Source organism: Lissotriton vulgaris, chromosome 9 (genome assembly GCF_964263255.1).
Source record: "Lissotriton vulgaris chromosome 9, aLisVul1.2, whole genome shotgun sequence".
Classification (NCBI taxonomy): Eukaryota; Metazoa; Chordata; class Amphibia; order Caudata; family Salamandridae; genus Lissotriton; species Lissotriton vulgaris.
Window position 1 is genome coordinate 601,546,720 of NC_141697.1, and position 12,917 is coordinate 601,559,636.

Genomic DNA, 12,917 nt, shown 5'->3' on the forward strand with positions numbered 1-12,917 from the left:
TTCTTAAGCGCTAGGATTCTAGGGATAGGTGAAAGGTAGCAGTGATAACATACACTTGCTACACAACTAAGTAATCTTCCATTATTACTGTGGAAACTTCAAAGTTTTCCCTTCTTTACTCTAAGTGTATTAAATTAGCTTAACTATCCAAACGGATAGACAATTCTGTATATCCTAGGAGAAGGGTGCCCCCCCCCGTTTTTAAAATTTTAAAATCTAAATTTGCTATGTTGATTAGAATAAATATATGTTTCTTAAGCCCTCCAACATGGATTCTTTTTGGGAACATAGGTCGATATATACTAGTGTTTTTGGGACTCATTGATATCTGGGTAAGATGACCTCTGGCAAACTATTTGCAACATCATGATAGGGTAAGAAACTGCACGGATAAAATGATAAATCAATACAGCGATAGAGCACTGAGGTATATGTACATACTATGTGCAATTGACTCCATATCCCCATCGCAATGAAGATGTGGGACCATGACCATGGAATATCAGGCAGGGTAGACTGCATAAATGTAAGCCCCTAGCAGCCTGTCAATCTAAGAGCACATGCGAGACTCAATGTCGATTTCTATACTGATGTATCTCTTCTTACCATCTAGCGCCTTGCCCACCCAATACAAACACGACCAGGGACGGGTTAACTTTTGGAGTACTGGAACTACTTCTTTGGACATGACCTATAAAGTCCACGCTAACAAGAAGAGACAAGGGAAGAGAGGTACACCAGAAGAATTTTAAGGTATGCACAACAGAAAAGACACTTTAGGAAAACTACAATAATATGTAGATTGGATATAAAACACTGTCTCTCTTTACTGACTAGAACCAGTTTGGAATAGGAAAACGAAAGATACCACTGCGACTATAGAGGGACCTTACAAAACAATTTACCAAAATATTTGCAGCGGTAAGAATCATAGCCTTGACAGTATACCTTTTCCTGCTAAAGTTTTTTTTTTTGTGTCTCACAATATTATTGTCCTTTCCCTTCCATACCCCTCGACAACAAATCACATCCCACTAGATATAATGGAGAGGAGGATGGTCTATTTTGAAAGTGGGCAGGTCTGTTTTTGCAAATACTAGAAAGGAGAGAAAATATGATGTTGAGTGCTTAGTTGTGTTGTGTCATACTTATATACATATATTACTAATCTCTCATACCATATGGTATAACTGGACTAAAAAACCTAGCAAATTGTACTCTTGGCTTATTCTATCCTACCGATGAGGTAAAAATAAGAAAACTACTCAAATATTACCTATTCACGACTATGCAATGATGATGGTAGATTGAAATGTGACTGTGTTATTGTGAAGTGAAAATTATGCTTTCTCCTACTGACAGCGGTTAACTCTTCTCCCCATTTGGGTTTGTTCAAAATTAGAAGTAGGACCTCAGCAGATGGATATACATATTGCATTAAGGATGTTTTGAACCTTTCTTTCCGGTCTTCCACGTAAAACCCTCCCCCTTCCGTGGTAGTAACCGCTTAGAAAAGGATTGTTTTTAAAGTTTTAAATTCAACAAATATTCGCTGTTTATTCTTTCCCTGATAATAGGCTACTGTGTTTTTTCTTTGTTTTTTCTGGTTCCTAGGGAACCATGTACCCTAAATAAGTCACCATTGATGTAATGTCAAAAGGGTAAATATGTACACACTTGGCCATGCAGGCAAATTGATGGGAATATTTTGTCTTTTATTGTTCTTTCAGCCCTGAAGAAACTCCTTGGTAGGAGTGAAACGCGTTGGCTGATCTCGCTACATGTTTTATTGACGTGCTTCTCTTTTTTTCTGAAAAAAGATAAATAAAGAACATTTTTTCTACTTATTCTTTTTTGGACTCTCATTTTGGTGCGCCCCCATGAGTACTTAAAAAATCGAAAGTAACTGATGTAAACAAAAATGTAAAAGCTTTAACAGAAAAACTTTGTCCACATCAACATCCTCCATTGAAAGTAGAGCCCATTCCACAGCTTCAAGGCCTGCTTCGTGAGGAATTGAGGTATACAGTGCGGTGACATCAATGGTGCACATGCACCAATGCTTTTGTACGTAAGGTTGGATTAGCTCTAATTTCTGTAAGAAATCCATGGTGTCATGCGTGTAGGTGCACCATTTTTTTTTTTTTTTTAAAACCTTTATTTTGTTAAATGCACAATACACAGCGTCTGCCTTCAACCCCTCGGGGCCGGCCGCTATGACATATCAGAAAAGGATAAAAGAAAAAACCAATAGGGCAGAACGCCGTTAAAGCAATCTCTGAGTGAAAAGTATCGTGTAGAACATAGAACCATAATGTCAGGATAGGAAAAGGTTTAATTTTATGATTTTGTCGAGTACGATGTAGTAAACTACGAAAAGAGTCGAAGCTGATCACTGACCAGGAGAGACATCACCGTTCACGGAGCACCCAGAAGGAGGCGTTATAGAGGAAGGCATTTGTAAGAAAACAGGTGGCCACCATCCAGGAACTAAAAGCAAACGCTATACCACAGAATGATAGAACACAATAAACTCCCTACTAACATTGAACCCCGACCCCAAAGAAACAAAGAACATAGAAGAGAAAGAAACCGAAGAAGAGGAGAGAAAGAAAGAGAAAGAGGGCCATAGAGACAAAGAAAAGACATAGAACACATCCCATCCCCCCACCCTGCATACCAGCGGAAGGCCACGGCCCACCCCCCCCCAATAGGCATGCCTGTCGCCCCAAAAGAACCCCAAGTGGGAAAGAGAGTCTGGAGAGTGGGAAAGAACATCCCAGTCTCCGACTCCCAGAAAAGGCAGGAGGAGGAAAATTTAACATACTCCCGGTCACCACCAGCCCCGTAAGCATCCCCCACCCTAAGTATCATCAGCACAACTGAAGTAGCAAGCAAAGCAGCAGGTGGGGAGACTCAATTCTAAATGTGCGAATAAATCAGATAATTAGCAGTCCCATCCTAGTCCCCGCCCGCCAATACGTACAGCACACTAAAGGAAATCGCCCAGCCCTGGCCCGATCCTAGGTGGCCCCACAGATCCACCCCCGCAATCAACAATAGCAAATTACACGCATGCGGCACATCAAATACATAGACAAGTATTCTAGTCCGGGTCATGCCAGGCGGTCAGGCTGGATCATCAAGGGAGGCAACATCAGCCCTGGCCAGAACGCTGAAACCCCACCAAGCATGGCCACCGCTGGGAGTGTACCTCAGGCAGAACAAAGGAGCAAGATGGCCGCTCCCGGCATAGAAGACGCAGAGGAAGAGGAAGCGAGAGTTCCCAATCATCGACCATCACCACGTCGAAAGTGACCAACACATTTTTCCCCACAGAACGGCACACACTCCGGCGATGTTGAGGAAGCCGTGGCAACACTTGCAGAGGCAGAGTCTCAGCTTTTAGAGTGGAAGGGAACTTTGTATCTGCAACTTTGTCATTAAAAGAACACTCGACACTGTAGCCAGGGAGAGGACGTTCCACAGTATCCCCCTGTCGCCACATTGTATCCGCCTCGAAGGGAATGAGAGGCATTGGGGGGTCAGACAACCGCAGTAGTTCCCTGGATGGCATAGCGACATCAATCTTCCGCTCCAGTTCTCGAGTGTTTTGCCACCGTGTCGCCCTCAAGTCTTCCAGGGCTAGAAGGATATCACCATAGGTCAGGTCTGCTCCCCGCTTCAGCATGGCGGCAGTATGCAAAGGCGCCACCGGGGCACCCTCCAGCTCGACAGTAGGCAGGGCAGCTTGCGTCAGGGATATGGAGGCTTCCGTCTTTTCGGCGAGGTAGACCGGCGCCGCCACCATCTCTGCAGTCAGCCCACATCGGAGGGGGGAGGGCGACTCCATAGGGCGGAGGAATAGCATTTAAGGCAAGAAGAGATACTGCTCGCTATACGGGGCTCGCACGATGTGAGAGCCCTCGGCTGTATAGCAATGCGGGTGGTGGGCGCTCTAAAATGGATACCGCTCTGACCGCTGGTAGCATGACAAAGGAAATATCGCCAGCCCGGACCCAATCATACAGGTATTCTCTCCGTCGCTAAGAAGGCTCCGCCAAGCCGCCCACTCCACAGCCGGTAACATTTCCCCAGGCGCCGGTCCTGCCCCAGGTCGTCTCACCGTACGTGATCAGCGGTGTCCGGTGGCGGTGGTCGGGCCAGAGTGCGTGGGCAAAGTCCAAAGTCGGCAAACTCTATGAATCCTCGACCAAAAAAGCCGGCGGGGACATCGGAGGAATGCGGAAAGTGTCAGCGCATTCGTGGTTACATTTGCTCGCGCCGTGGGCAGGAATAAAGATCAGGATGTCATGTAAACAGCAGACGGGCTGCGGAGCCGGGAGCTCAGACGTCCTGTCCGTCCGCCATCTTGGTTCCTCCTCAGGTGCACCATTTTTGAACGAACTTCTGCAGGTAGTAATCAAGGAATCTGCCCACCGGGTCAAAGAGTGACCTGCACTCTGACACTATCGGATGAAAGGGTGAATCAACCGGATTTTTGTGTATCTTTGGAATCCTATAGATTTGTGGTCTCCTTGGATAGTTTGTTGTTAGAAATAGTTTACACGGAGTATCAATATAACCCATCTCTTCAGCTTTGTTCAAAGGGTCTTGTAGCATAGTCTGTAACTGTACAGTTGGATCGATGATCAGTTTCATGTAAGTTGCTTCTTCCGAAACATGTTGATTAACCTTGCCTATGTAGTATGTTGTATCCATCATGATCAAGGCTCCCCCCTTGTCAGCTGGTTTGAACGTGAGAGTCCAGTTGTTGGAAATGGATTTGATAAGTTTTATTTCATGATCGTTGATGTGACGTGTCTTCTTGTACTTTATTTTGGCCAGATCCTTCTTGCCCAGATCCGCAAATGCATCCAGCATTTTATGCGAAACAGGTGGCTGAAAATTGCTTTGTGGTCTAAACTTAGATGTTTTGTCATCAATATTTTCCATCTGAGACTCCATGATGTTGTTAAAATAGTATTTGAGGCGTAACTTCCGCATAAACCTGTAAAATTCAACTTCAGGGTCTAGTTTTGTTGTGTCAGTGGTTGGTACAAATGACATCCCTTTTGATAATATCTTGGATTGTTGGGGCGTAAGAGTAGCTGAAGGTGTATTGATGATTAGGTCTTGTTCTTGCTCCGTAGGTTTTTTCCTCCCATTTCCTCGCCTGGTTTTGTGGCTGACTATTGTTTTTGGTCAACCGGGTTTCGGAGGGTGACTTAAATCCAGAGCCTGTGACAAAAAAGCTGTTGAAGTAGGTAATTATTTTTGTGTCAAATTGGTCTCTCCAGATTGAGTAGATGGTCCTGGAGCAACTGAAACAGTGTCAACAACTGGTGGACGTTTAGTGGCTGCGTCCTGTTCAGTTACTACACTTTCTTCAGAAGAGGTGTTGGCTTTAGGTTGATTAAATCTGCGTCGGGCATAGATCTCTGCCCACCTCATTTAATTCATAGTCGATGGTGTCTCGACGGAATTTCCGTATCTTCCCTTCCTGCAATTCCTAGTTATGTTTGTCAAGTTTTTGGTTAATATCTTCCAGGGTTATTTGCCAAGTATCTTGTTCAACCAGTCTCTCCAATTCTTTCTTGAGGTCGTATATTTCTTAATCCAATTCAAGTATGGTTTTGGACAATTGTTCGATGATTAACAAGATTAAATCCAAGGAGCACTTGTTTAGTATAGAAAACCACTTTTCCATGAAGACCAGATTGGGATGTAGTCTGAATAGCATGGGTCTGAAGGATAGCCTTAATCCCCTGGGAATGCGCTTGGTGCGATGATATTGTACGAGGGTTGATGCATGCAGTCTTTGGTTTAATTGTCTGCGGGTCAAATATTCTAGTAGTCCGATTTGTTGTGAAATAGATCCTCCATGTGTGTCTGATAATTTCACTTCTTGTCTAAGTGCGTATATTTCCGTTGCATGCTCATTGGTGTATGCCAAAGTGGTAGCACGGTTTTCCATAATATTTGAAATGGAGTCAAATCACATGTTGGGTTGTAATATATTGCTAATAGAAATACGTGCTATCTCCTGTGTTGTGGTCAACAAGATAACCAGTAATGGGGTTAGAGATGCACTGCGTACTAGTTTAGATTTATTCTCTGGTAATGTGTTTGTCTAAATTTTCTACAAGGGTGCCTACCCACTGCCGGAACCGACCACTCCGGCTGTGATCAATGGGATAAAAACAGGAAAAGACCCCGCCTGTGAGTGGCAATTAATGCCGCAATGTTGTCCTAAATTCTCTTTGTATTCAAAACAACTTTATGATGCAATTGAAACATTAGTTGTTCTTTTGATAATATCTGTATTAATCTCACAGCATTTGGAAATTTGTTCATACATAAAGTCAAATGTGAACATAATATTTTAGTGGATTATTGCTCCACACATTTTCGAAAAAGCGATTCCAATATACAACATCTATTGGTAACAAATAAAACAAAATGTTATCCTTAACAATATCAGCAGACATGTAAGAAATTAGCACAATGCATTTCGGAACAAAGATAGTCCCTTCATCAGGGGAGTGTCTATAAACAAACAAATAAACATTTGTTATATACATATGTCTGGAGGAATCTAAATCAACAACCAGTAATAACTTGTGACTGTCTCATTTCGCTTATTACAAGGTCATGCTCATGTGCCCATACAAGATGAGAAGCAACAGTGAAACACCTCTAGTCAATGCCGTACGGAAAAAGATGCCATGGTGTAAAGAGTGCCATTATTAAACGAAGCAGTGTGCCGATTGGTGGACTACCCGATGTGGAGTATAGTGCTCCTAAAATCGTGGTACCGAGAATAACGCCGGTGTAATATTTCAACATGGCTCACCTGCTGAAATATAGAACATAGAATGCCCTTTTAGTTGGGCCAACTCTATGCTAATGGAACCGGAGGTTCTGGAAATGAAAGAGTGTAATTCTAATCAGTGTGAGCAGTATCGGTGAGAAAACACCCGTATTTGTGTTGATAATCAAAAGCTCTTACCCGGGGGTATTGTCCCCTTTATCAAATGAGCCAATAGGGTTTGTAATATCCTGTGGAAATAGCGGAAAATACCATGAAGTACAAGCGGTGTACCGCAGTGAATATATCTATGTGTGACAAGCCGACACTTGCCAAACAATAATGTTGCGTGTGGTCAACGTATTACAAAAGTTACCGTTGTGAACTGTGGAAACAACAATGCGTGCTGTTATAAATCGCACAATTAGTCACGCAAACCGAATTCAAAATGTGCCTGTATTGCCACTTACCGGAAAAGACCGTGACTGTGCCTTAAAGCTCAGTGCGGTTCCAAAGTCGGAGTGTTTGTGTGAACGCGCGACGCGAACGGAATTAGAAATGGGGCCTGTGAAAGTAAAAATAAAGAGAGTACTGTAGCGGCGTCCACAGTGTTCAAGTGACATATTGGTGTTTTTATCTTGAATTTACGTTCCGTTTTGCCGACGTAAGCCAGGCCGCACGGGCATTTCACACAATAGATTATATTGGACGAGGTGCAGTCAGCTGAATGGCAAAATTTAATATTTCTCCCTGAATGTGGATGTGTTAAGTATTGGCCTGTTATGATGTTGCTACAATGGATACAGTTTAGACAGCGACCGGTTCCTTTATGTTGTCCCTGATGCATTGTTTTGGGGGATGAAATAAGCTCCTGTCCCGTCATCACAGTTACTTTCGATGGCAATCTGATTACTATGCCTAACTGACTGGTACATCGATGGGCTTTTCGGGAGCCCCGGCGTATGCCATTATTTTCATGGCCAAATTCGAGCAGGATTATGTACTTCAGAATACGGATTGGATTGGCACATTTTGAATTTGGTTTGATTGACTAATTGTGTGATTTGTAACAGCACTCATTGTTGTTTCCAGAGTTCACAACAGTAACCTTTGTAATACGTTGACCACGCGCAACATTGTTTGGTAAGTGACTGCTAGCCATACATAGATATATTCACTGCGGTACACCGCCTATACTTCATGGTATTTTTCGCTATTTCCACTGGATATTACAATCCCATTGGCTCATTTGATAAGGGGACAATACCTTCGGGTAAGAGCTTTTACAGATATTATCAAAAGAACAACTAATGTTTCAATTGCATCATAAAGTTATTTTGAATACAAAGAGAATTTCGGACAACATTTCAGCATCAATTGCCACGGGAACAGTGCCACTCACAGGCAGGGTCTTTTACTGTTTTTATCCCATTGATCCTAGCCTGAGTGGTCGGTTCAGGCAGTGGGTAGGCACCCTTGTAGAAAATGTAGACAAGCACATTACCAGAGAATAAATCTAAACTAGTAAGCAGTGCATCTCCAACCCCCATTACTACCTCTCACCCTACAAGCCCATTTGCTTTCATTTGGATTTTAAGGCAGCCACTGACATTCTTCCCAAAACTGGAGGTCAAATAGGTGTGTCATGATAGGCCCTCTATTTCACAACAGCCAGATAAGATGCTTTAACCATATTTAAAACTAGCACAACCTATATGAATTGACAAATTTGCATACGTGCAGGTTCGTATTTAATCAAACCGCAACATGGCTGCTTACAGAGTTCAACAAATAGTTCAAACATGGTTCCCATGAAAAATATATACCTACACTTTTTTTGTTTTGTAGTTTTATATAGCGCAAACTTGACCCCAATCGGGTATCAAATTGCTTTACATAGCACCAGTTGCATTACATGAGGAAACATTAATTTTTGTTAGGCAAGGGGAGATTAAGTGATTTGCCCAGAATCGCAGGATGTTCAGCGTAATTGCCGAGACTCAAACCCAGTTCCTCAGATTCGAGGTCGGACGCCCTAGCCGTTAGTCCAACTCGCTGGGACCTAGTCAGTCCCTGAAAACCCTGAACAAGAGACAATGGGAAGAGAACCTAGGGGTGACCATATCATTTAGTTAATGGGAACAACTTTATAACAGAGCTTGTGACTCAGACCATAACACATTAACCAGAGAGACAAAATAGAAAAAATTGCCACCCATTGGTGTAGATCGCCACATACAATAGTGAAATGTACAATGCGAACAATACTGGAGGGGGTGAAGAGCAACAGGCACCATGCTATACCTAATATGGTTATGTCCCAAGCTACATAGATATTGGGAGGAAACTTTAGCTAAGGTAGACAAGGTCTTTGGAGTCCAAATCCTTACGGACTCAGGGGTGGTCTCTTAAATTTCACAGTATTAAGAGGGTAGATCCCAGAAACCACTACAGGAGAACAGATAACAATAGTTAGTGTGATTAGGTCAATGCTGGTCCTTCAGGGAATTCAGAGGACACCTGCTCTGGGAGATTGTCTGGGAAGGCTATGGGAAATATTAGCCATGGAAAAGAGTGCGTGCTCCCCAGAATACAACCACAAGGGATAGGAAGATGACTGGGCCTTGGTACTCTCAATTCTCCACAATGAATATAGTGAATTGATATGCCCAAAATATTTATGTCTTATGTCGCGCACCTACAAACATCACATAGATGAGTTGCAAGATATATGCTGCAACACCATAGACCTCATAGATTCACTATCCAGTTCATATCATACGAATGCTTGGTTACCATATTACCCTGCACTTCTCTTAAAAGTTGTTGGGGGGGGGGGTTGCTTTACGCATCTAAGCTACAAAAATATCCCACGGTTCCTCACCGGCATGCAATTTGTAGCCAATGTTGTCTGTACTGCAAGTTTATAATAATAATAATAATAATAATAATAAGATTTAAACCATAAAAATGTTCTCAAAGTTAAGCCTTTCTGCTATAGCTAACAGAGACTGGACTCAGGTTTATATTCCTGAAACCTTGTGACTGAACCAAGCAGGTAAGTGATTTTATTGATTGTGGTGGACTACCGTCCACCCCAAGTAATAATTCACTTCTTACAGGTTTATTTATATACACTATCTGGAAAAGAAAACAGAACCACACAATCGGGATGACAATACATGGAGAAATGTATGCCGCACTATGCACCCAGTTCCCTATGACCCCCGTAGTCTTATGCATCAAATGAAAGATTGACTTCCCGAAATACAAAAGGATGTTTTATTCTACTGGAGTTATGTCACAAAGAGATCCGATAGGTGCAGATTTTCACACATGGAGAAAGGGAATGGTCTGGTCCATGAAGATGGGGGAAGAAAGAAAAAAAAGGAAGCTATATTAATCCCGGCCCCCTGATGTACCTCCGTAAAAAACAAATGCTGTGAAGAGATTTTCATTTTTGATTTATGTTTTTGGATCTTTGGACTATTGGATTTTGTTTTTGATTTTTAAAAAAAGGTTGTCTAGAAAAATTAGGCACGGATTCGCAAGATCTACCCAAGATAAATTACTATTCTAATAATACAAAAACACAAAAAAAACCATAAAAATTTCTGGACAACAATTTTTTTATGCAAGTATATCAAGTGTTGAGGACTATATGAGGGAGATGAAGAAGAATAGCTACAGAACATCATTCGCCCATCTCCTCTAACTCAAGATGACACTTCACTACACTAATACAAACCTCAGGATGACGAAGAAAATGGAGTGGGTCACTTTGAGAAGGTTTTTGAACAAAACAGTTTGCAAATATTGCTAATTTGATGGGAGCACGAAGGCTGTATGCACAAATCTGCTTTTACCAAACTATAAATATTATGGGCATGCCATTTTTAAGTATTTTGTTCTGTTGCTAGTTTGACTGAACAATAGCCACTAAAAAGCGTTTAAAACAAAATAAACAGAAAAAACATATATGTAATCTTGTACTGCAGCTCCGATAAGCGAAAATACCGCCATAAAATGCTTTGATTTCACATGTATAAACCGCTACATAAACACAAGTATGTAAAATGATGAATGTTGAAAGCAAGAAAAATGCATAGGGCCATAACTGGGAACAGGCTTTTAAAAACAAAGTAATACTGTGGGTAGGAATTTATTCAAAAATGTGCTTTATTTCTTTGTTCTAAAAAAAAAAAAAAAAGTTTCACAGCGTGACTGCTGCCAGAACAAAACGGAAAAAAAATATCTGTAAGCAGTTGAGGTACATTGCTTTCCCAAAAAGATCAAGTTCATTCTGATGTTCATAATCTGGGAAAGTGAACTTCCCAAATTAGCTAAATGGGAATTTTCTCAAGTCTGGCAAAACATCCATATTTGCGGAAACAAAAACAATAAAAGCAAACTACAGCTTCCAAGCTCTGCTCCCGTAGTGTAACCAAACTGCTGTTTCTTTCTGGTCATTCCAAGTTCCGGGCTTAAGAAGCACATGTGATCTCCGCAAAGGTCACCATCACCTCACCAGGTGAAAGGTTAGCCAAAACATGAATATGGGTTGTGCAGCAGCAATAGCCATTGTGAGATACATCCTGAGCTGGTTCCTGGTCCCACGCACTACCACGCCTTCTGCTGCACCTTCTGACAGTATTTTCAGACGTAAGGTCCTGATCTGTAAATGGACAGCAAGAAAAGCAAAATTAAATACAACAACGAGACATATTTCTTGAGAGAACCCTTCCTCTTTAATGAACAGCGAATCTCAGTAAAATATAAAATCATATAAAAGTTCCACTTTTTGGAATTTGAAGGCAAGAACTAGAACACCACATACTAAACTACAGCACAACTTTTGTGCTCTGTGGACTTCTATATCTAATTAGACTGTGGTCTTACATTTGGCAACATTCATATAATAAGTAGTTCACATTACACCATTATTTGTGATCTAGGCTTTCAACCCAAATGCTATATACCTAGGCTATCTGGTTTTAGGTTTAAACCTATAATAACTGATAAAATTTCACAGATAGGAAAATAGCCATTACCGGTGTAAACATATAAACACTGAAAAAACACCTTTGCAACCACAAACTAAGTGCCATTCAAAGGAAGGAAAAGATGAGTAAAAGAAACATTTTGATTTCTTCCTGAAGGGGCCAATACAATGAAACTTTGTTATACAAGTTAACACCAAGAAAGACTAGGCTAACATTATTTGGCTTGAGTTTTGTTGTTTAGGGTTGTAAGTAAAACATGGTTTCTTCTTCCTACAGCTTTATTTTCAGTTTTGTGGTCTTTGGTCTAAAGATGCAATGTTTAGAAGCAAGTTTTAGGTCTTATTTAGTTAATTTATAAACTGTAGAGTATCGGAAAATATCAAAATCATATTTGATATTTTGACTACATTTGATTTCCCGGATAGGTAAAATGTCTGGTTTCATAAGAATCTTTCCAAATATGTACCATTACATTTACTCACAGACAGCGAATGGCTGAAATCCTTTGATACATCAGCCCCCTTTTCTAGTTTGTCAGTATTGATTGCATGTGAATTGCCAAACAACCCAAGCTTTGAACATTCAATGCAAGATGTAGTAACAGGTATATGTGAAAAGAATGTTCTCACCAAGCATCTGAGTTAGTGGTGAAAACATGACACCAGACGTTTGGTAAAAATGGAACGCATTGTCACATAGGATACTGATGAAAAAAGTGCCTACCAAGTTCAATAAAGATAGAAGTGACATTGTTTGTATTTGCAGTAATTCAGCTACGTATGTGAAAAAGTTGTAAGATGATCTGTCAAAATCTATACCTGAGCAGTTCTTCCCTTTAAGAGATCTTTGTCACTTTCTAGATGGTATACTGAAAGCAACTCTACAATCTTCAGAGTTAATGACGAATGCTATAGACTTTGTAGTCCATTCTGGTGCAGTAAAAATGTATTTAGACAATCATATACTCTGTGCACACGCTATCTAAACACATGTACTATCAGTTCAGAAAGCAAGCAATAATTAAAATTTAATTAAAATTCCATGAACACCTGAAAAACACTGTTTCTGTTGGTTTTAATGGCGCAAAAATGTGTAATCACTGA

General features: G+C 41.1%; 1 protein-coding gene across 1 annotated transcript in view; it reads right to left on the bottom strand.

Annotated features, from left to right (window-relative positions):
* Positions 1–10,957: 10,957 nt before the first annotated feature.
* YIF1B (Yip1 interacting factor homolog B, membrane trafficking protein) overlaps positions 10,958–12,917 on the bottom strand; it is a 56,094-nt gene continuing 54,134 nt past the window's right edge. The window contains exon 8 of the mRNA XM_086938223.1: positions 10,958–11,486. Coding sequence (XP_086794349.1) covers positions 11,331–11,486 — 156 coding nt within the window. The 3' untranslated portion in view covers positions 10,958–11,330. The remainder of the gene's footprint in view (positions 11,487–12,917) is intronic.